The following is a 22,259-nucleotide window of genomic DNA, read 5'->3' as shown; positions in this document are numbered from 1 at the left end:
GCAGACTTTAGAGACTATAACAAATTATCTAAGTATTTTGAACTGAAATTTTACAGACACATTCTGGAGACACCAAAGGCTTATTTTACATCTTGTAAAAGGTGCCATTTAAGCTTCTTTTAAAAAATCATCATCAGTTTGTACTAATTAGCCACGTTTCGAAATAGGTGCCATTTAAGCTCATTTTAAGAAATCAATTTTAAAAATGTTTCTGACAATATGCAAAATATTTTCCGTATGAGATCAGGCTGGAAAACACACTACTACACAAGAAGCAACACAATTTGAGGTAAACGCACAAAGATTTAATACTTAGGGCTTTGTTCAAACCTCAATCTGAAGTTTGAGCTGTAGAAATAGTTATGCTTGACCCTACTGAAATAGGACACAACGTTTGTTTCCACCAGGGGGCGCTGTGGACTTGACCGACATTCTGTATTTGCCAAATCCTCTAGCATATGTCCTCTATATAAGACACCTTAATCTATCTGAACACACCAGCTAATAAATTCTGCTCACGAACAGTGTGATCTAAGCTGCTGGATATCTCACCATCCCATTAAAACTGGGTGAAGGTGGAAAATTAAGTGTCACGTACAATGGAGAAGGTACATAATTGAACTGAAAGGTCGTTTTCATTAAATACTTACAGCAGTTACAGTTTATGTACGTCATACAAAGTCTTGATGCGAAAAACAAAAGTCAGTTTATACGTTTCTAAAAATCAATCTTCCGTGTTAATGAAAAGAGATGCCATTGAATGTTCTGGACATTATGAACACATTGAATTCAAACTTTTTTAATGTCTCCACGGCAAGTGTCAAAGCGGTCGAACTTGAATTACGTTGATGTCTGGTTCATCGTTGCATTTGGAGGTGATGTCCAGAGGATGAGTGTCATGGCTGGCAATGATGAAGACGATGGAGGAAGAGCTGAAGGTTACTCTCTTTTTGGGCCGGTCGGTGCGACTCTGGGACATCACAATGGGTCGTATGGGATGCTCGATGCGGGACAGGGGTCGGTCTTTAATGGTGTGCTGCAGACTGGTCAGACGAGAACACAGCATCTGTAACATGCATCTGCGAAACTGACCAATCAGAAAGAGAAAATGTATTAGTCAAAATGGACCAGTGTTTTAAGTAATGCACATGTTTATATTAATACTGCCACAGCCATATCACCCTGCAGTCCAAAACCGGTTATTCACTAAAGCTAAGCAGGGCTGAGCCTGGTCAGTGCCTGGATGGGAGACCACATGGGAAAGCTAGGTTGCAGTTGGAAGTGGTGTTAGTGAGGCCAGCAGGGGGCGCTCAAACTGTGGTCTGTATGAGACTTGATGCCCAAGTAAAGTGAAAGGGGACACCATACTGTCAGTGAGCACTGTGTTTTGGATGAGACATTAAACCAAGGTCCTGACTCTCTGTGGTTTGCCTATGGCAGAGTCGGGATGTAACCCTGGTGTCCTGGCCAAATTCCCTTTATCAGCCCTTACCTATCATGGCCTTCTAATCATTCCCATCCACTCTATCACTGTCTCTCCACTCCATTAAAGAGCTGTTATGTGGTGAGCGCACTGGCGCCATTGTCCTGTGGCTGCCGTCGCATCATCCAAGTGGATGCTGCGGTGGTGGTGGTTGAGATGCGAACATTGCGATATTGATGCTGAAACAATATATAATACAGCCCTAGTGGCTGTCATAACTTGTTTTCAGTATTGATTTATTCACACATCAGTCAATATTTGAGACACACAAGCAAGTTCAATTAAAAAAGCACTCATCTAATGAAGATTTTTATGAAAGGTGAAATACGGCACAAAGATGCTAAACTGGGACACTAAAAATAGCTGAAATATATGATTGTCCTAAAATCTGAATGTCATCAACCCTTCTGTCATATATTTTTTCATGCTGACCTTTCTGCTCATGAAGGCATAGATGACGGGGTTGTAGGCTGTGCTGGATTTGGCGAATAGAGATGGAATTATGGCGACCGTAGGGGAAACCACACTCTTCTTTCCAAAGGCCTCCAGCATGGAAACCACAGCATAGGGCGTCCAGCACACAAGAAAACAGGAAATCATCATCAGGAACATCACCGCCACTTTCTTCTCATACCGCAGGATCTTAATGGTTTGAACCGTCTGCAGATCCTGGATAGAGCGCAGCTAAAAGTAGAGAAAAGAGGAGGTTTTATCATTCAGCTGTTTGCTTCTCTTAAATAATAGTAATTCTGTCATTATTTACACTAACTTCTCTTGTTCCAAACATGTTAGAGTTTCTTTTTTTCTGTTAAAGGTACAGTATGTAAGTTTGACACCCAGTGGTTGAACTAGGTATTGCACACTTGGTTCAAAACACATGCTAGTGCAGGAGCCTAAAAGCTGATTTAAGGACTGATTTAAGTCGTGTTCTGAATAAAAGCAACAGCATCTGATAAAAGGAACATTTTCCACATTAAAGGGAGTTTTTGTCCTAACCAACTCCAGAAATCTTGATATTAGAAACGGCTTCTATTTCTTACAGGTGATCAACACAAACTTTGACAATGTTTACCTCAGGTACACCTCACGTGCTTTATTCAGTGTTAAATGCTAATAATGCGAGTTTGAATGCCATTTTACATGACATTTATTACCATACTACTGAAAGCAGCAGCAGATAGTTCACCTCAGATCTTGGAAAAAAAAACAATTGAAATTGTAACATGGGGTCTGAGGTTGTGTTAGATTCCATGTGCAGAAGTTTATTAAAGGGATTAAGCAGAAACTTATAAACGAATAAACAGGCAGAGAGTCGGCAACATGAAAGCAGTCCAATCCAATAACAAACACAGGGGCAAATCCAGACGACGGAGTGAGAGTGCAGGCAGAGATTCAGTATAACTACAATCAGTCCAAAACAGATCAACAAACACAGGGGCAAAGACAGATAACGTACTTGATCAAGGCAGGCAGGGTCATACACAGGCAGGCAGTCATGAAAGTCTCTTGGAACAATGCTTGGTAATGCGGGTGAACTGGCAATACTTTGCAAGGAAGCATGGCCTGTGCTCTTGCTGAAATACAGCCAGGCCCGGATTGGCTAATCGGGAGGACCGGGAGAATTCCCGGTGGGCCGGTCTGTTTTTTGGCCGCGAGGGCCGGTGTCCCTAGCTGCTTGCACTCTCAGCAGACACACTTTTTTTCTTCTATTTATTTATTTGACCATAGCTTTACTCTTTTTAATCATTATTTTACCGTAGTGCCGCTCTTTTTATTTATTTTCTCGCAGCCCCGTTAGAAAAATGCAGCCTGCAGGTTAACTAACCTTAATAATGATGATGTAATGCAACTATCGACCCCAAACAGCGGCACCTTAGTGAATATAAGAATTCGAATAAAATGAATAAAACACCTGCTCAATGAAAATCAAATGATTCACTACATTAATAAATCTGACATAACTTGATCAGAAATCTAAAAATAGGAGAAAAAGATTGAACCATCAAAAAAAGAAAGTAGTGCTGTGTCTTAAGGGTCGCAAGTCATTAGTTATTTTTTACTCTCACTGTAATAGCGCCAATGTGGTCCAGTGGTAAGCACATTGCATTTCAATGTCGCAGACCTGTGATCGAATCTCCCATGATAAATCTTTTTTTTTTTTTTTCGATTTTATTGTTAAGACATAAAATACTGTTAGGGCTGTTGAACATTTGAATTTCTAAAGCAGCAGTTTTCTTGAAAAAGACGTGATAGTGCCATTAGTAACTGAATTGGAATCAGTCGTGAACTGAGGTGGGCCGGTCTGGCTTGAAACTCCAGGGCTGAAAATGAGTCCCACTCCGGCCCTGTATACAGCACAAACAGGAAGTGACTGCAGAGGGAGCGGAGCTGAGTCAGTAGTTGGGCGAGGGCTCTCTCTGCTGGCGTGGTGTTACAGAAATGGAACTTTAGAACTATGAGCCAGATCATGCCAACACCTATTATCTATTCAGCAAGCACATTTAATAATGTTAAAGAGGTTTAATATGTATTAACTAAATTATAAACCCTACCATTTTATGAGTGGGTGCATATTCTGTGCTTCTAAATGGTTGAATTTAAATTTCTGTGGTGTTTCGTCTGGTGCAAACAGGCAAATTGCTTATCACTACAAATCTCGTCACGAAGAGTGTTGTTAGGATATGGACAATGTAACCTGCTCACCTAATATTTATATTCGTAATATTTATATTATTTGCTAATTAATAACTTCATGTGGAACTCTGAATCTGCGTCTCATTTTGAAGGCTGCTACTGTCCACCGGAGGTTGGGTGCTTTGAGAGCCTTCATGACTTGGCATGGGCCTAAGTCATGTCGCCACCGTGTCGCCTCTATTTTGACCTATTTAGACTTATTACTATTCAATGTAAAAGGTTTTATAAGGTTGAGAGAGCAGTAAAATAAGATTTATTTTAATTTAAGAAGATATATGGGTCACACCTTACAATAAGGTTCATTAGTTAATGTTAACTAATGCATTTACTGACATGAACAAACAATGAACAATACATTTACTACTGTATTTGTTCATGTTAGTTAACGTTAGTTAATGAAAATATAGTAGCTCATTGTTAGTTCATGTTAACTCATGGTGCATTAACTAATGTTAACAAGCATTGACTTGGATGTTAATAATGCATTAGTAAATGTTCAATTATGATTAATAAATGCTGTACATGTGTTGTTCATGATTAGTTCATGTTAGTAAATGCATGAACCTTATTGTAAAGTGTTACCCATAAATGTTAACTCTGTTTATATTACAACAAACATAAACCTCGACACAAAATAAACAAATAGACAATTTTTAAATGTGCACATCTGCAATAGTCACATCACAAGATCTTCAATGTCAAGTATGTGTTGTTGTCCAGGAGCTTGTAGATTAATGGCAAACTTCAACAATTGTGCATTTATGGTTTTTGTTTTTTTCTGTTACACATTTATTGAGTTTAAAGCCTACAGGCTCAAGAAACAATAGCATTTGTAGCTTTAAAATTAATATAACACGATTTTTATAGTGCCAAGTGTAATTTTACATTAGACTTTTTAAAATATTTGTCTTCAACTGCTACTAACACTTAAAAGACAAATTTAAAGCTCTTTTTTCTCTCATCCACCCCTCCCCCCATTTAAATTTTTTTTAAAAGTAGTTTATAGCAATTTATGCAGATGCTCTCCCCTATGAAATTACCTAAATCATTATGAATTCTTCACAAATAGTAATTCAATCCTTATCAATCCATATTACAATACTCTATTCATTTTTCCTTCGGCTTAGTCCCTTTATTCATCAGAGGTCACCACAGCGGAATAAACCGCCAACTAGGGTTGGGCCGATAGACGATGCCATAGCAATAGACAACACGATGCTGAGCCGGCATCGCCGATCCTCCGCCCCGCCCCCGTCGCAAACCCGCTTGTGAAAAATACACACTTTAGCCCCGTTTACACTAATACATCTTAGTGTTAAAATGGCATTTTAGAACGAACATGATCCACATCCACACTGTGTTTTACCTAGCATTTCTGAATAGCCCTCCGTCCGCTGCATGAAAAAGCATATCACGTGACCACACACACACACACACACACAGCCACACACAGTCACACACACACTGTCATGTGCTCGTCTGAGCTCCAGAGAGCAGTGCACTTCAGACAGTTTATCAAGGATGTACCGCTGGATCGCGTCTCACTATAGTTGTTGTATAGTTACTATATAGTTGTATAGTTGATATTCAGACATCTTAAGTCTCCCAGAAGTTCCGGGAGTCTCCCGCAAATGCATAGACTCCCGGATGCCCCCAAACGAGTGATAATCCCCCAGAAATCTCGCGTCTCCCTCCCGGTCCTCAAATAAGGCGCACACTTCTCACCCCTCACCAACAGCTCCCTCCTCGCTCTTCAGACACGTCGCGGGCACTCTGTCAAATGCCGCCTTGAGTGTATATAAATACAAAATATTGCAATGTCTTTTTTTTTTTTCAATATCGTGTAGCCCTGAAGCAAATTAGTTTGTACATTCATTTCTACAGTTATTATTTCATTTGCGTGATTATGAATGAACTGATTTAGTTGTTATATTGATTTTTAGCTATATGCATTTATTCAGGCAGTTGCTGCACAGTTAACCATGTTTATTCATCACTGAATAACCCAGATAAAAGACAACACATAGGCAGCATGCTGTACACAAGTCAAGCACACTAGGCGTTTGGTTGAAAAAACAACCTCAGAGCTCCTTATAAATCCTCCTTTTGCCAACAGAAAAGAGGAGATATGAGTGAAAAGCAGTCTGGGTGTTTATGAAAGCCCCTGCTGTGCGTTCTGGGGTTGATTTCGGAGCGAGAATACAAACTCTGTGTGTATGTACTGTTAAGAAAATGTGGGTTTAGTCTGATGTTGTGCCTTGAGGGTTTAACTCTTAGTAGTATTGATATGTTATACTGCAGACTGTAAATAGTGCACTTTATGAAGCTTACAAACCATGCTGAAACACTGAATTATTGAAGGAGTTTGTGTTGGGTTTTCTTTTCATTGGTCTTGAACTTTTATATTGAGAATATTCACGTGGATGCATTTTGTTTGCTTATCAGCTGATGCAATTGCACAAAACTGTATGTTCATGAGTCATTTTGTTACTTACTTTTTCTCAATAAGGTTAAAACCAAACTATTTTCTGTGTGTGCTGGTGAGTTTTCTGCTGCTCTTTTAGAGTTGATGTTGAAGTTCATAAGCTGAGGATTGTTGTGCTGTTTTTATCAATACTTCAGTTTTAAACTTTATGGTGGATTATAGGATTGAACATTCACTATGGATTATTCTGTTGACTGTTTAGTCGAAGTCAAAATAATTAGCCCACCTGTGAAATTTGTAGTCTTTTTCAAATATTTCCTAAGTGATGTTTAACAGAGCATGAAAATGAATACAGCATTTATGGTGTCAAAAATCTAATTCTTTTAGATTGACCGCAAAAAAAAAGCTGTTTACATAGTCTTTAAAGGAATTTTTAAGGTCAATATTTGCCCCCATATAATTTTAAAATTAAATTTAAGTGCTATCATTTAAAATTCTGTAAAAAAAATCTGATTGGCTAATAGGGGTGTCAATTTATGCTCAACTTCTATTATCGAATCAAAAAATAGAATCGTCGATGCTGCCACGCCCCCATGTCACGTCAGCTTGGCTTGCCAAGCGGGAAAAACATGCTTGTTGAAGTGCTTGTGTTTGACAACGTTCGTGTTGTCGACAAAAAAAAACACAGTTCGCAAGCTCTGCTATGTACGTATTACAGTTGGAATGATAGACGATAGGCGCATCGCGATCCTCCGCCCCGCACCCGTTGCAAATCTGCTCGCGAAAAATACACACTCAGGCCCTGTTTACACTAATATGTCTTTGTTTCTAAATGGCATTTTAGAACGACAACGATCCACATCCGCACTGGTGTGTAGCATTTCTGAGCAGCCCTTCTTCCCCACTACCGCTGAAAACACACATCACGTGACCACACACACTCATTCACACACAGATACAGACGTACACATATTGTCATGCGTTTGAGACAGCGGGTCAAGGCAGTTAGCGAGTCAGTAGACTGCCTCCATCTTTTACTTTCACACACTTACTTTGTCATTTTAGCAAACACCTCAGATACTGTTGGCTGGTTTCTGTTGGTTGTACGTCTTTTTTACCGACGCCATTATAACGACACAGATCACTGCCTATTCACGAGTCCCGCAGAAAAAAGTGATTGACAGGTTGTAATTATGTGTGTAACTTACCTTTATGCATTTACTGTATGATTTGTTTATGGGTAAAACAAAGACCATGCAAGTCAGGTAGTTTAAACGGTAGGCTACAAATAATTAATTGGTCATTAATTAATTAATTATTCATAATCGAAAATCGAATCGAATCGTGACATTAGAATCGAAAATGTAATCGAATCGAGGATTTAGAGGATCGTGACACCCTTATTGGCTAATAGTACAAACTACTGTTGTTTAATAACTTGCCTAATGATGTACCTAACTGCATAGTTAATATGATTAACCTAGTTAAGCCTTTAAGTTACACTTTAAGCTGAGTACTAGTATCTGGCAAAATAACTAGAAAAATAGTACTGTCATCAAGGCAAAGACAATATAAATGAGTAATTATAAATTAAACATAAACAAAATTAGACATAAACAATATTGTTTAAAAATGTGTTTAAGATCTCTCTATTAAACTGCACTTTGGAAAAACAAGTTCATAGAAGAGATTTTGAGAAATACTAATACTAATAATACTGTTCAAAGGTTTGTGGTTGGTAAATCTTTTTGTCTCATGAACAGAAAAAACACTGCAGTGTATTTTAAAATGCTATTTATTTCTGGGACATCAACTTAATTTTAAGCAGCCACCAGTTTACAGTGTCTATCAGATCTTTCAGAAATCACTGTAATATGTTGAATTGGTCCTCTTTCTTGTCGATGTTCAACAGTTGTGCTGTTGTTCTATCTACTGCATTGCTGAATACTATGGATTATTCTAGAATGTTGACTTGGATTGTAATTATCCAAGTCTTGTAATTATCCAAGTTTTCTGGAATAAGTGCACTTTCAAGAGTTCACACTTAGCTGATTATTGATTATAAAGCTAGTTTGGCATGCTGTCCTGCGAGAGAGCCCTGAGTTCATGATCCTCAAAACTGGGGCTCTCTCTTGTTGCAAGTTGAGAGGGGAGTTTGAGCTCAGGTAGATCTAGAGAACTCCCCTGTCATAGTGTCTGAAGAGCAGATTGTAATTGCTCTTTTAAAGAGATTAGTACTTGGTAGGAGCATGTCTATGGTGTTGATTTAGATTAGTCTATATAAACTTAAGTTGCATGTTTTTGGACGGTGGGAGGAAAACCCTAGTGAGCACGGGGAGAACGTGTAAACTGCATAGAAATGTCGGCTGGCTTGGTAAAGACTAGAACCAGTGACGTTCTTGCTGTGAGGCAACAGTGCTCAGCACTGGGCCACCGTGCCACCCATCTAGGAAGGAGGAGGAGTAGGGGTGGAAGGGGGGGATTCTTCAAAACAAAGATAGCTGTGATATGTAACCTAGGGTATTTATAGTGGCTTAGGGATTGTCTGATTGGTGCATTGAAAATTGAATAATGCGGGTCTGGCTGCAAGAAATCATAAACACTCGATCCTCTCGAAATTAGCTTATGAATAAACTTCACTTATTAAAGGGACTGTTCACGCAAAAATGAAAATAAGTAATACAGAGGGGAAAATAAGTATTGAACATTAATAATATAATATTAATAATACAATATTTTTTCTAAAGGAGCTGTTGAGCTGGAATTGAACCAGATTTTGGTAAAAACCCAAATAATACAAACATAAAACTAAAAAAAAAAAAAAAAAAACAATTCTGAAAAATGAGTTATGTGGAAGGACAAAAGGAGAAATCTGAAATGTATTTAATAATTTATATAAAAAGCTATTTTTGGTGCTGGCAGCTTAAAGACGCCTCTCAGATAGAGAATGAAGTCTCATGAATTGCTCAGGTGTGAGTTTTTCACAGACTTCAACAGAGTGTAAAAATCTTGATGGTTCTGTGAGTCTCGTCTATCAAATCTATTGGATTCAAGTCAGGTCAGCTTGAATTTCTTTCTCTAAAAGCATTTGAGTGTTTCCTTGGCTGTGTTTTGGATCATTGTCTACCTGAAATGTCCAACCTGGTTTTATCTTCATCATCCTGCTAATGTAGATGTTAGATTGAAGCAACTGATATTAATTTACACTAACAAAGGGCAGAGGGTTGCTGAAGGACTACTGAGAGATTTCAGCTGCGGTCTGGGCTTTCACTACCGTTCTACACCTCCCTTTCTTTGTGTGTTTAATACTTTTTCCCTGCATCATTTCATTTTTATTATGCATAACAATTTGTAAATTAATTAGATTTGTTTTCTTTGCACATATGGATTTCTTTGGTAAATACAAACATTCGTTCAAGTCAACAGCAGCTTCAGAAATATGTTTTCTGAAAAGAATTGGTGACCTGTTCAATACTTATTTTCCCTGTTGTGTATACAGAAGAATACTGATGAATGTTGGAAACTGATAACCGAAGAACCTTGCATAATGTTTGTTTTTCCTACTATGGAAGTCAGTACTTACAGGTTTCCAACATTCTTCAAAATCTCTGCTTTTGTGTTTAACCAAATGGTCAGCTATGTCTTTATTATATAAAAAAAGCTTTATGAATGTTGTAGATGCAAACTCAAAGGCAAACATGTACATTTCCTTATGGTGTAATTACGAAATTTCTTTTCCATTCTATAGTCTGCCGTTGGTTTGAAAAATTGAAATCTCCAAAATGATGCCACATTGGACTAGTCAGAATGATTTTCAAAAGAATCAACCGATAAATGGCTTATTTATAGCTGTCTCTGTACATAAAGCCGAGATAAGAAACAGCATTTTATCTTCAGTTTGCAATCAGTTGCCGATCATTTCACAGCAGCCTTGCTCTTCTCCACCTGCCCGACACACCTGATAAAATCTGATGCACAAGAGTGGTGCTAATGAAAGCGTGAGCTATTTATGTGCTTAATCGCCGCCTCTGCTCATGTGTCGGACACCTTCAGACAATAGGCTTTTAGTTGAAAAAGGTCCTCATAAAGCAGCGTGTCGGCCCCTTTGCTCTGCTAAATCACTGCAGTTTAAATGTGTTTACAAAAGAACAAGAGAAAATGATGAAGGTTAAAGACTGGCAAGAAGAAACCATGAGGTGACGCATGCAAACCACAGATTAGAAAGGAGATCATGATCAATTTAGAGAAAATTCAAAAGGGTCCATGAAATGCATGAAATACATACTTGAAGACACTAAATCGGTCGGCGTTAAAGCCTCGAAGTGCACCGCCATATAGCACCAAGGTGACCCGAGTTCAATTCCTGGCTCAAGGTCCTTTGTTGATCCTTCCCCTCCCTCTGCTCACCATGATTTCCTGTCAATTCCTTACACTTATCTATCCATTTAAGGTTGAAAATCCCTAAAATATCTACATACTAGTTGTTTAGATATTACATTTGGATTTCAATGTGCTTCCAGACTGTTTGAAAAGTGTTGTATATAGTACAATTTTAAAAATCCCCGTAAATGAGCAGTTTTCTGTATTTTGTGTTTTTATTTATATTTTCCCCCTTTAATTTATGCTTTTGAATTGCATTATAGCACATTTATGAAAATTTTTAATAGTGTGAAGAGATATATCGTGTGGGTTGGTGTTGTATATTACGGTACAAAAACCTTGAAACTTATTTCTCTATATTATTTCTTAAACATTATATTATTTCAAACTTCTCAAATGTCTATAAAAGCCACTTTGTTAAATTGTAAAGTCTTTCAAGTCGACAGAGCAGAGATCAAGGTCTCATAATGCAATTTCGAAAATGTACTTGTGGAGCTGCGCATCTATGGATTTGCTCTTCAGTGTTTGGACTTTCAGCAGTGACAATTAAACCACACTAAACTGAACTTCAACACTGAAAACTGGCCTGACAGAGTTTCAGTTCACTAGAGCTTTTATGTTAAGCTGCTTTGATGCAATCTACATTGTAAAAGTGCTATAGAAATCAAGATAAATCGAATTGAACAATCGAAAATAAACAGAATAAACAACTTGTAAATCACAAAAATGGAAACTTAATTTACAGATATATTTTATAGTGTTTTAATGTGAGTAATATGGATGAAATTCAGACATCCTACTTGTAGGAATTCTTGTGAGGGATCATAGGATAGTAAAGTGTCCATTAAATGCACTATTCAGAATCTCATTGGAAGTAGTGGGTTATCTGTGTTCTTTTCACCTATATTGTTTTTCAAATAGTATGAATTTGGACGCATTACTCTGCTCATACTGCAGCTGTGCGTTATGGAAGTATGTGGTTTTGGACGTGGTTTTTCATTTAAAGTAGGTTGCTGAAGGTGCATAACTAATATTTCTAGTGATGTTTCAGAAGCTTCAAAAGCTTGTCAAATAAAAAAAAAATCAAATTAAGGCACTGTATTGGAGCTTGATTAGTTTTGTTGAAAGCAAGCTATTTCTGATGTCCATAGCTTAATTTGCCTGAAAAACTACTGGAAAATGTGAAAAATTAGCAAATATGCAAAAATCTTACATATTGTTGCTTTAATATATGATACATTTGCCCTTTATTATCATTTTATTATAAACACCAAATTTACTTTACCCAAGACATAGTTATAATTAAGGCGTAATTAACAATGCCCCAAAAAGGTTCTTACACCATATTGTAAAGCTTTAAATAATTTATTCTTGCAAAAAATGAAAAGAAAGACTTGATGCTTTGCAAAGCTTTGTTTGGTCATCAATAAAGGCTCGTTCACTAAAGGCTCGGTTTTCATAGATGTTTAAATAGAGCCCCTCGGGCTCGAGGTGAGGTGTCTGAATAACACTCAGAGCCGGAGCAAGCTGAACTGGCGCTCTAGGCGAATAGCGATCACATCGCTCTCAACCCAAAGAAAAAGTGAAAAAAAAAAGTTAAAAAGAAAGTGACCGGTCTGCGGATGAAAGTGAGGACCGGGAGGGAGGGGGTGGGTGTTGTCAATGAAAGTGAGGACTGGGGGGTTCGCTGACGCCACTCTCACTATTCTGCCACCCAAGTCGGCCGCCTAGGTAGAGGTTGAAATTACGGGAGTTTTCCGGGTTTAATAACAACATTGGTGGGTGGCTGGAGATGGGTCTGAAATAAGGGAGACTCCCGGGAAAAACAGGAGTGTTGGCAGGTATGCTCACACATACACTCTGCACTCTGACTACTTCAATATTGTTGACAAGCCATGCTGGGCATTTCACTCTGTCTCACGCTGAACGCTGTCGACCAATCACAACAGGCAGTCATCTGTCCAATCAGCGCAGATTATCTTCACGCTAAGGAGGGGTTTGGAAACAAATTATTTGCTGAACGAATCAAAGAGGAGTCGCTGGGATAATTAGGTCAAAATAAATGCATATTATAAGACAATGAAAGTGTTTTTTAACCTTGCATGCATATTAGTTTGTTGGAGACCCATGAAACTAAAATATGACCCTTTTTAATGTATAATAGGGGTTCTTTAATGCCTCGTGACTAAACAAAGGGCACCAATGTGATTTGTGCACACTAATGTGCAAAGTGGCAGGCGTAAAAAGCATAATTTTAAAGAAACTCCTCATGCTCGTTTTTTTTTTCTTTTTTGTTTTGATGCTTCGTGTCAAAAACTTCTCCACCAATCAACTTCTCCACTTTTGTTTATGTGCCTGGAGCTGCTGAAGGTACAGCAAACACCACTTGGAGGCGCTCAACCTCAAAACAGTGGAGTTGATCCCAGTTTCACTTTCATTCAAGGAAACTGATGATGCACTGAGGCAAAATGAATGTGGAGCTGAACTCAAAGAGCTGTATGCTAAATGCACCAGCAACTACAATAATCTCATTGTGACATTGGAGAATAGCAAATAGGATTCGGTGGTAAGTTTCATTTCACTTTTCTTTCATGGCTTGCAACTTCATTAAGTGCCATCTAATGTCAGGGAGTAATTTTATGCATTTACTTTGGTCAATGGGGATGAAAATCACCTGGGTTTGAATGTAGAAAAACATCTCGATAAACGTGAGCGAAAAGTGTCCTGGTGTGTACGAGCCTTAATATTTACAGACAAAGCCAGTGCAAAAAAAACGTATTAGTTTAAGACCACTGCATGGCACATTATTAAAAGAAAGACATGGACTTACCATTTTAACTGTATACAAGATGTTTCCATAACAGTAGACCATGACACCCACTGGGACAAAGAAGCATCCAAGGAGGAAGAAGAGAATGAATGAAGCGTCATTGGGGTCTTTGGATGCCCAGTCCAGAGAGCAACCCAACTGATGCACCTCCAGTGTGTAGCGGTTCCATCCCAACAGAGGAGCTCCAGTCCAGGCCAGCGAGTACAGCCAGATGTGTGTGATTGCCCTCCAGGCCCAGGGGAAGTCAACCACCTTGGCATGAACCACACGGATGTAGCGCTCATATGCCAGACCCGAGAGAGTCATGATGGACACGATACCTTAAAGGAATGAAAGAGACACACTGTGACCTAGATAGACAGATCACCATAAAAGCGTGAAAAAATATCTTGACTATACTGTGACTATTTTTATGGCAATAAAGCATATTCTGCCCTCAAATTCTCATCACTGATGTTTGAGTTTGTTTGAGTTGAGTTTGTTGTGAAATTAAAAATAATGATAAATAAAAGAAATGAAAAAATATTTTGTATAAAGACAATTAAGCACCATTAGGAACCAAAGTACCCTCTTTTGGAAACTGACAATATTTTTATGGCAATATTCTGCCCTCAAATTCTCATTATTTATATGTACGAATGTTGACTTTGAGTTTGTTTGTAATTGTTGTTGTTTCTGATGATTTATTATTGTGAAATGAAAAAAAAAAGAACAAATAACTTGTACAAAGAAATTGTGACATTACTTTTATGGTAATAAAGCATTTTCTGCCCTCAAATTCTCATTGAAAATTCTCATTATTTATATGTGCTAATGTTATACTTTGAGTTTGTTTGTAATTTTCGCAAACATTGGCTCATATTGAATATGTACACGTCTAAAATTCTGGAGAGCCTAAATTATTTAGCTAAAGGTATGTCTGGTTGCATTTCATTTTTAAAATGAGCACTACAGGGTGGTATGACATCGCCGACGGCTTCTGTTCATTTTAGCACAACCAGCTGACTGCTTATCTCTGTATGGATGGCTTTTCCGGTGTTACCAGTTTGCCCATTAGCTCACCTTATACATTGGTGGACTTAGTACGAGGAGCAGAGTTGAGTTCAGTGAGGAACGATTCCAGAAACCAGGTAAAACAAAAGCATTGAATAAATAAATAAACAGGCTAAAAATGTGGTAAATGCATGCAGCCACCATGGCTTTTCTTTTTCAAGATTGCTTTTGAAAACACTATCGTTTAGGTTTAGGGACAGAGGTGGGTGGGTCAGTCATTCAATCGACTGGCCTGGTCGGCTGAAGTGTATATTGCACCCTCTGGTGGATTTCTGCAAGAAGAGGACGCGCGTGAGGAATTTCTGATTGTCAGAAAGCATACACAGCGGCCTCTGGTGGATTTGCAAAAACAAAAACTGCGAGCAGACGTACCTACGGTTATAGATTTCGCTGTCCCCAAAAATTTAGACCTGGGTACGTATCTGCAATGAGCTGCGCTATTTCTGATGATTCCTTTTTTTGAAAGCATTAACAAGGATCAATCCTGTATAAATTAAAAACAGTCAAAGAAATACTGTATGAAATACTATGTTCAACCCAGGCTTATTCTGAAAATGTACCTCTATATACATTTCTGGAGACTGCCAAATACGTCCCTGGAGCTTTTTTTTTTTGCAGTTTGTGTTTTCGCGAATCCACCAGAGGCCGGTGTGTATGCTTTTTGAGATTCCAGATTTTCCTCGTGAGTGCCATTCGTGCCTGCTGTTCTCTCGTAAATCTACCACAGGCCATTGTCGACTGACTGTTTCACTGACTGACTCCGCATTCCCTACACCCAACCAATAGTATTTTAATAAGCACCGATTGACCCACCCACTTCCCTAAACCCAACCTGCAAATTTAAAAAACAATTTAGAAAAAGAAAAGGCCTCAAGTTTTACCACATTCTCAACCTTTTATTTACTTGTTTATTTTATTTTTTGGCTTCTGTTTTTTTTTATTTCACCACATTTTCAGCCTGTTGTTTATTTATTTATTTATTGCTTTTGTTTCTGGAACCCTTCTATACAGAACTCAAACCCCGTCGTTGTGGTCATCTTCTCTCTGCATCTCAAGTCCACCGAAGTAAATAGCGAGCTAACTGGACAATCTGGTAACAGCCGGAAAGTCGCCCATAAGAAGATAAGCGGCGAGCTGTTAAGAGTTAAAATAAAAGGCGTCATACCACCCCGTATCGTTCATTTAAAAAATGAAATGCAGTTATACGTACTTCTGGCTACATAAATCATAATCTCCAGAAATGTATATAGAGCTATGTTGTCAGAATGAGCCTATGTTGACTATGTTGTATCGGTGAAATTTTTACTGATCGAAACATTTAGGATATATATTTACTTGCATGAAAAGTTTTCAATGTGTGTGTTTATATAATATAATTTGCTAATTTAACTCCAAAGTGGACATGTTGCTGACAGATTTTGTGAGGTTTGAATCATGTAAACTAGGGATGGGAAGATTAACCGATATGTATCGATACGCGGTCATGCGCGTGCGCGATGCGAGTGCATCGGTAGAGCAGCAGAGGATGAAGGAAATTTTGGAAGCAAATCGAGATGCATCGGTTTTTGCGAGATGCATCGGTTTTTCCAAGATACAACTTATATTTTTAACATAGAATGTATTTTTTATTTATTAACAAGTGTTGTCAACCTGTTTTTGGCGCATAATTTAATCAACCTACATAAAGTATGCATTAGCAACGGACTTGCGGATGTGTACACTTACACTACAACTCAGTGTATCAGGTGTGTGGATGAAGCTAGTGGTGCGCCCTCAGAAAGCGCGAGAAGCAAAGTTAACATTTTATTCCTCACTGAGTTTTAAATCTAATGTATGGCAACATTATGGATTCTGCAAAAAGGATGGACGACTTGACAGGACAGATGCAATTTGCAAAATGTGCCGCGGATCTGTAAAATACACGGGCAGTACGACTAATCTGATATCTCACTTGAAGCGGCGCCTCGGTGTTGTTGTGGAAGCATCTTCCAGTGTTCCTGCATCAACTGCTTCCTGCTCTGCTTCAACTGTAGCTACCAGCTCCAAAAGTGGTGAGAAAAGCATTGAAAGATTTTTCCATGCGCAACAGTTCTGCTCGCTCTACGCTAGGGTTGTAACGGTATGAATTTGTTACGGTATGATAATCGTCTAAAACAATACCACGGTTTGACGGTTTCGCGGTATACGGTATGTTACAAATGTTACAAAATAATAGAACAGTGAAGCAAATTTGACTTTTTCCAAATAATATATTTTCAGTTACTATAAACAACACCACTTACAATGAACAAATAAAAAAATAAGAAAATAATAAATAATGTGTCAAAGTCCAAATAAACATGGTGCAAATCCTCAGTAAAAAAATAGATATAAATATTTACTATACTATAAATAGTTACATAACGAAACTAGATTCAATATGGAACATCCTTAGGTTTTATGTGCCAGCATGGATATGGTTGTCTGTGGATATGGATTTGGATATGGTTGTATGCAATGCAGACAAACAGCTGCACCTTCATTTGCGTCTTTTGAAAACAGCAAGAGCAGCAGTTCGTCTTTGCTGTGTCACTGTTTTGTCATGTTTCTGTGCTGCTGTGCATGCAAAAGTACTTAGTATGAGAATTATTTCATGCAAAACTTTTTTTTTTGCGTTTTATTTAGCCGTGCATAAATGTATGCCTATCTCTCATTCCGTGTTGTTCAAAAAGCTCGTTTTTGGTCCACAAACAAAAGTGAAACCTATGCTTATTGGTTGTGATATAGCGAGTTTGAACCAATCTGGGCATGGAGGAGGGACAATGCATCAATGTATCGTGTCTGGTTTGTCCGGAGACACAGTGACGAGCGTTTCTTTGTCAAATCAGCGTTGTCAAATTTTGATGACGTAACCGCACTGATTCCGGAGCCTCCGGAGCCGAGAGAAGCTGAGATTCTCTTCTTTATGCCAATCTTTGAATTGTATGAATCGCATCAGCGGATCAAAAGTTATTAAACATTTAAGAGCAATACTTATTTTTAGCCGCGGGCGGCTGTCTCGGTCTTTAAGGGTTAAAACCGTTGATATGCAATTGTTCATGGTATGGTAATCGTGCACGTTCAAATCGTGGTAGACCGTCATACCGGTATATTGTTACAACCCTACTCTACGCCAATAACGAATGCTATTGCATTGTTCATCTGCAAAGATATTCAGCCTAGTGTCACGGAGAACGAAGGTTTTAAACACCTCCTGTTAATTTTTATTTATTTATATTTTTATTAGCCTGTTGTTTACAGTGACAGTGATGTTTCAAAGCAGCATAACACTGCTAGTTCACGACCTTAAGTTTTGAATATTCAGTGGCAAAATATATCTTTGTAAAACTTGTTTTCATAGTTGAAAAGTTAAATCACAATTCTTGTTGTGCAATGGTAATCCTTTATGTTGAAAGAGTGCAAATATATACATTTATAATATATATTGCACTTATACATTCTGTTTATCTTGAAAATACTTAAATAATATGTGCTATAGGTTCTAAAATGGCCCTCTACTGTAAACTGACACTCTGGCTCTGAGAGAAAAGCCAGTTTGTAAAAAAAGTCTTGGTTTTACTTGGTTAATAAATAATCAAACTCATTCAATGGCACAGCATCCTTTCTTACATCATCTCATAAACTTGATCTAATTAGTTAGTGCTGAAATATCGCATCGTATCGTGATATGGGTGTGAATCGTATCGTGTTGCATCGCAATGTCACAAATGTATCGCTAATATATCGGATCGTATTCTTTGTATCGAGATGCGTATCGGATCGGCATTATAGCTGAGATGCCCAACTCTAATGTAAACCATTTGAGTTCAAATCCTCAACAATTGAGATATTACAATATTGTTTCTGTAAAGCTGCCTTCACTCTAAGAATGATATAAATCTTAACATTTTTATCTTCCCTTCCCTTATTAAAACAAATTAACAGTGTTTCAGTTTATTATTTATGTTATACAAGATTCAACTAAATGTTTTAAGTTAGTAAATGTAACTTAAGTTGACCTAACTTCAATTGAAAAAGTAAATTGATTAATGAAAGCAACTCATTTTTACAGTGTTGAAACAGTGCAACACAAATAATTTAAAACACAAACAATGTGCCTTCTCTCTATTACATGAAATCAAGGTCACATACAGTCGTGCAGATGATGGATTTCAGTAATCTCTATCATTTCTTCTCTTGAAGCAAATAATCTTTGAACTGCAGAATCCGTATAGACTCTTTCTTGGACAGAGTCTCAAAGACACATTTCCCCAATTACCCAGACATCCACAGTCCTTAGTGACAGAGGCAGGCCGGCGGGGAGGCAGCACTAACACACACGTCTGCCAGATGTACTTACTCACATCTCTTTTTACTTCTCGCAGAATCAGGCTTTGTAAATTCTATGTGGGAAAACGATGCAGAATTACACCCGTGAGTTTCCATCAACGCTGTGTTTACGTAAATGAGTCAATTCTCAGTGGAGCCAAAATGGAGGTCAGAGACACAAATGCCTCATCAAACAACGGTTTGTAGAAGCATCAAAGCAGACAGTTCACATCTAAATGGGTCAGACGGGTACAAAAGCAATCATGTGTGATGATGATCATTTTTGAACTTGGAAAAGCATTAGGGGTGACCTTGGGGGTGCAGGTGCAGAACTTGACCATCTATCTTTCATGAATGAGATTATGATGCTCTCCTTAAAGCGTATCCTCTCACAGATGCCTTGCAGAAATTCTGCTGGTTATTGTTTCCAGTCCATTAAAGTGGCATTATCTGAGTCTATTTAACTTTATCTTTCCCTATATGCCAGATGGACTTTTATTTTAGTAAGTGCGTCATAGTTGTTTACAGGCACTTGGTTTTCACTGTATAGTACTGAGCACAAAGGTTGGGGATATATGATAAAGTTAAATAGGGAAACTTATAAATCATACTCTTTTGATCATTTGATTTATGCTGTGCAGTATTAACTTGAATAAGATCACACATGATGATGATGCATGACAGACTAAAAGACAGAAAATATTGTGAAATGTGCATGTGTAAGATTTTCATCCTAAGAAATGTCTACAGTTTCATATATGCCCCTTTATAGTTTTAAAAACAAGAGTATCACTGTCCCCCAGAATTTGCGTAGATTCAAAAATAGATGCAACAATAGGTCTCATATCCATAGATCTCAATATAAACTATACAATTTTTCAATAAATGGAGCCATGCTTTAAAAATAATTTTAAGCTTTATAATCTGTATAATATTGCTGCATTTGTCTCTTCTACATGGTTTATTTCCTATTTATAGGCTACTGGCAGATTATCTAAATGCTTTTAAATAGATTATAGACTGTATAAATGGACTATATAAAGCTGATGTATGTCATATAAACAAATTACATAAGACACAAGTTCATATTTGGATTTCCCATATTTAAAATATAAGTCATTTATGCAACATATTTCAAAACATTGCATAGTTTTTTTCATGTTTTTTTTAAATATTTAAAAACATTTTTTTTAAATGTTACATATTTATTAAAATGTAAATAATTTCTTATTGTATGTAGTTTCAAATGAAAATATTACTCTAGTCATTAATGCTTTTATTACTGTTACCATTGATAACAATAATAATAATAATAATAATAATAATAATAATAATAATAATAATATTATAAAGGGACTCTAATAATAATATTAATATAACTTAATAATAATATTAGAGTGATTTCTGAAGCATCATGTGACTAAAGATGAGAGTAATAAAGCTAATAATTCTTCGTTAAAATCACTGGAATAAATTATTAAATTATAAGTTACTTTTGAACAGTTCACAAACATTTTTTTTCACAATTTTACAATGTGTACTGTATTTTTGATTAAATAAATGCAGCTTTGGTAAGCAGGATAAGCTTATTTTAAAACATTTAAAATCATACTGACTGAATATATATATATATATATATATATATATATATATATATATATATATATATATATATATATATATATATATATATATATATAATTCACCTATTTTAATTACAAATATGTTTAAATATATAGGATATGTGTTATTATAAGGTATATTTTGCCAAAATTTTTAAATATATTGCATATTTGACATATTTTATACACGTGAAATCCAAATATGAACCTGTATGTCATTTATAGCCTATGTAATTTGCATATTTTTTCCTACATCCGACTTCTACACATTAATCAAAATGCTGTCAGACTGGCTTCGCGCCTTGCTCCGCTGAGTTCTGTGGCGAGTGACAAATGTAGGTTACGTCACGTGCGCCCATTCAGAAACTCCTGCATTGACAAGCCGACATTATATAAATAACAATTTATTTCCAGCATGCATTGTCTGACAGCTGTGGTATAGCTACATTTCCCACAAACTCAATAATACGGCTAGTTAATATTTAATATATCCAGTGTTTTACTTATTCACATAAACAGAAAAGGGTTTGTTTCTGTAGTATGTTAATAATGCTGACCTGGTTATATCACTATGGTTTGATTTGCATAGTCAAAATATAGGCTAATATAAAAGCCAAAATATAATAAAATAATAGATGTAAATTATAACTTACTATAGCTTAAATACATTATTTAATGTTGATTATATTTGTTTGTCTCCATTTAGCTTCGTAACACCAACAGATTAAATAAAAGTTTTCAGATTAACCGTGTGTGAAATATTAATAGGACTAATATCAAAGCAGTATCATAACCTAATATCATATCAAAGTTGTGATAAATGGTTTGTTTTTATTTTACACTTGATAATTCACTGATAATAACCGCCAAACATCTTTAGAAACCAAGTAGCCTTCAAACGCGTAAATATATGCGCATTTCTTTCTTAATTTGTCTCATAAAGTTTAACATTAAAACTTCCTCATGTGACTCTAGATAAATAAATAGAGACATAACTGACCGAATAAACTGTTGCTGAATCCATCCCAAACACATGTGGCAGAATTAAAGACCCATCTCCTCTTCACACACGAGACGAATGTGAAGTTAACCCCAGTCAGGGACACCAGCAGGTCGCTGACACTTATATTGACGATCAGCAAATTAGTCGGCGTCCGGAGCCTCTTATATCTGGAGTACAGAATAATAACAATGATGTTATTACAAAATCCCAGCACTCCGATAGATCCGATGGTGAAAGTCAGGAGTTTGTAAGTCTCGTCGGCGAAAATGTAGTTATAATTCTCCAGGTGAGCCTCGGTCGGTGTTTCATTAAAAGAATTCATTTCTTTTCCAAGTCAACTCCCAACATGGTGACTCTCAATAGCATCCGATGGTTAGTAAAGTGAGTGACCCGATTCAGCAGAGGGATTCAGGGTAGTAGAG

The 22,259-nt window shown here is 37.1% G+C and overlaps 1 protein-coding gene and 1 long non-coding RNA gene across 2 annotated transcripts in view; both read right to left on the bottom strand.

Annotated features, from left to right (window-relative positions):
* LOC141377053 (uncharacterized) overlaps positions 1-22,259 on the bottom strand; it is a 61,086-nt gene that overhangs the window by 16,505 nt on the left and 22,322 nt on the right. The window lies entirely within an intron of this gene.
* opn3 (opsin 3) lies at positions 804-22,165 on the bottom strand. Its single transcript, NM_001111164.1, is given in 4 exon segments — positions 804-1,087; positions 1,916-2,167; positions 13,813-14,132; positions 21,835-22,165. Coding segments are annotated over 4 exon segments (1,164 nt in total). The 5' UTR covers positions 22,160-22,165; the 3' UTR covers positions 804-820.

This window comes from Danio rerio, chromosome 13, assembly GCF_049306965.1.
Source record: "Danio rerio strain Tuebingen ecotype United States chromosome 13, GRCz12tu, whole genome shotgun sequence".
In the NCBI taxonomy this organism is placed as follows: Eukaryota; Metazoa; Chordata; class Actinopteri; order Cypriniformes; family Danionidae; genus Danio; species Danio rerio.
The sequence above is the reverse complement of the archived record's forward strand: the minus strand, read 5'-3'. Positions and strand labels throughout refer to the sequence as shown.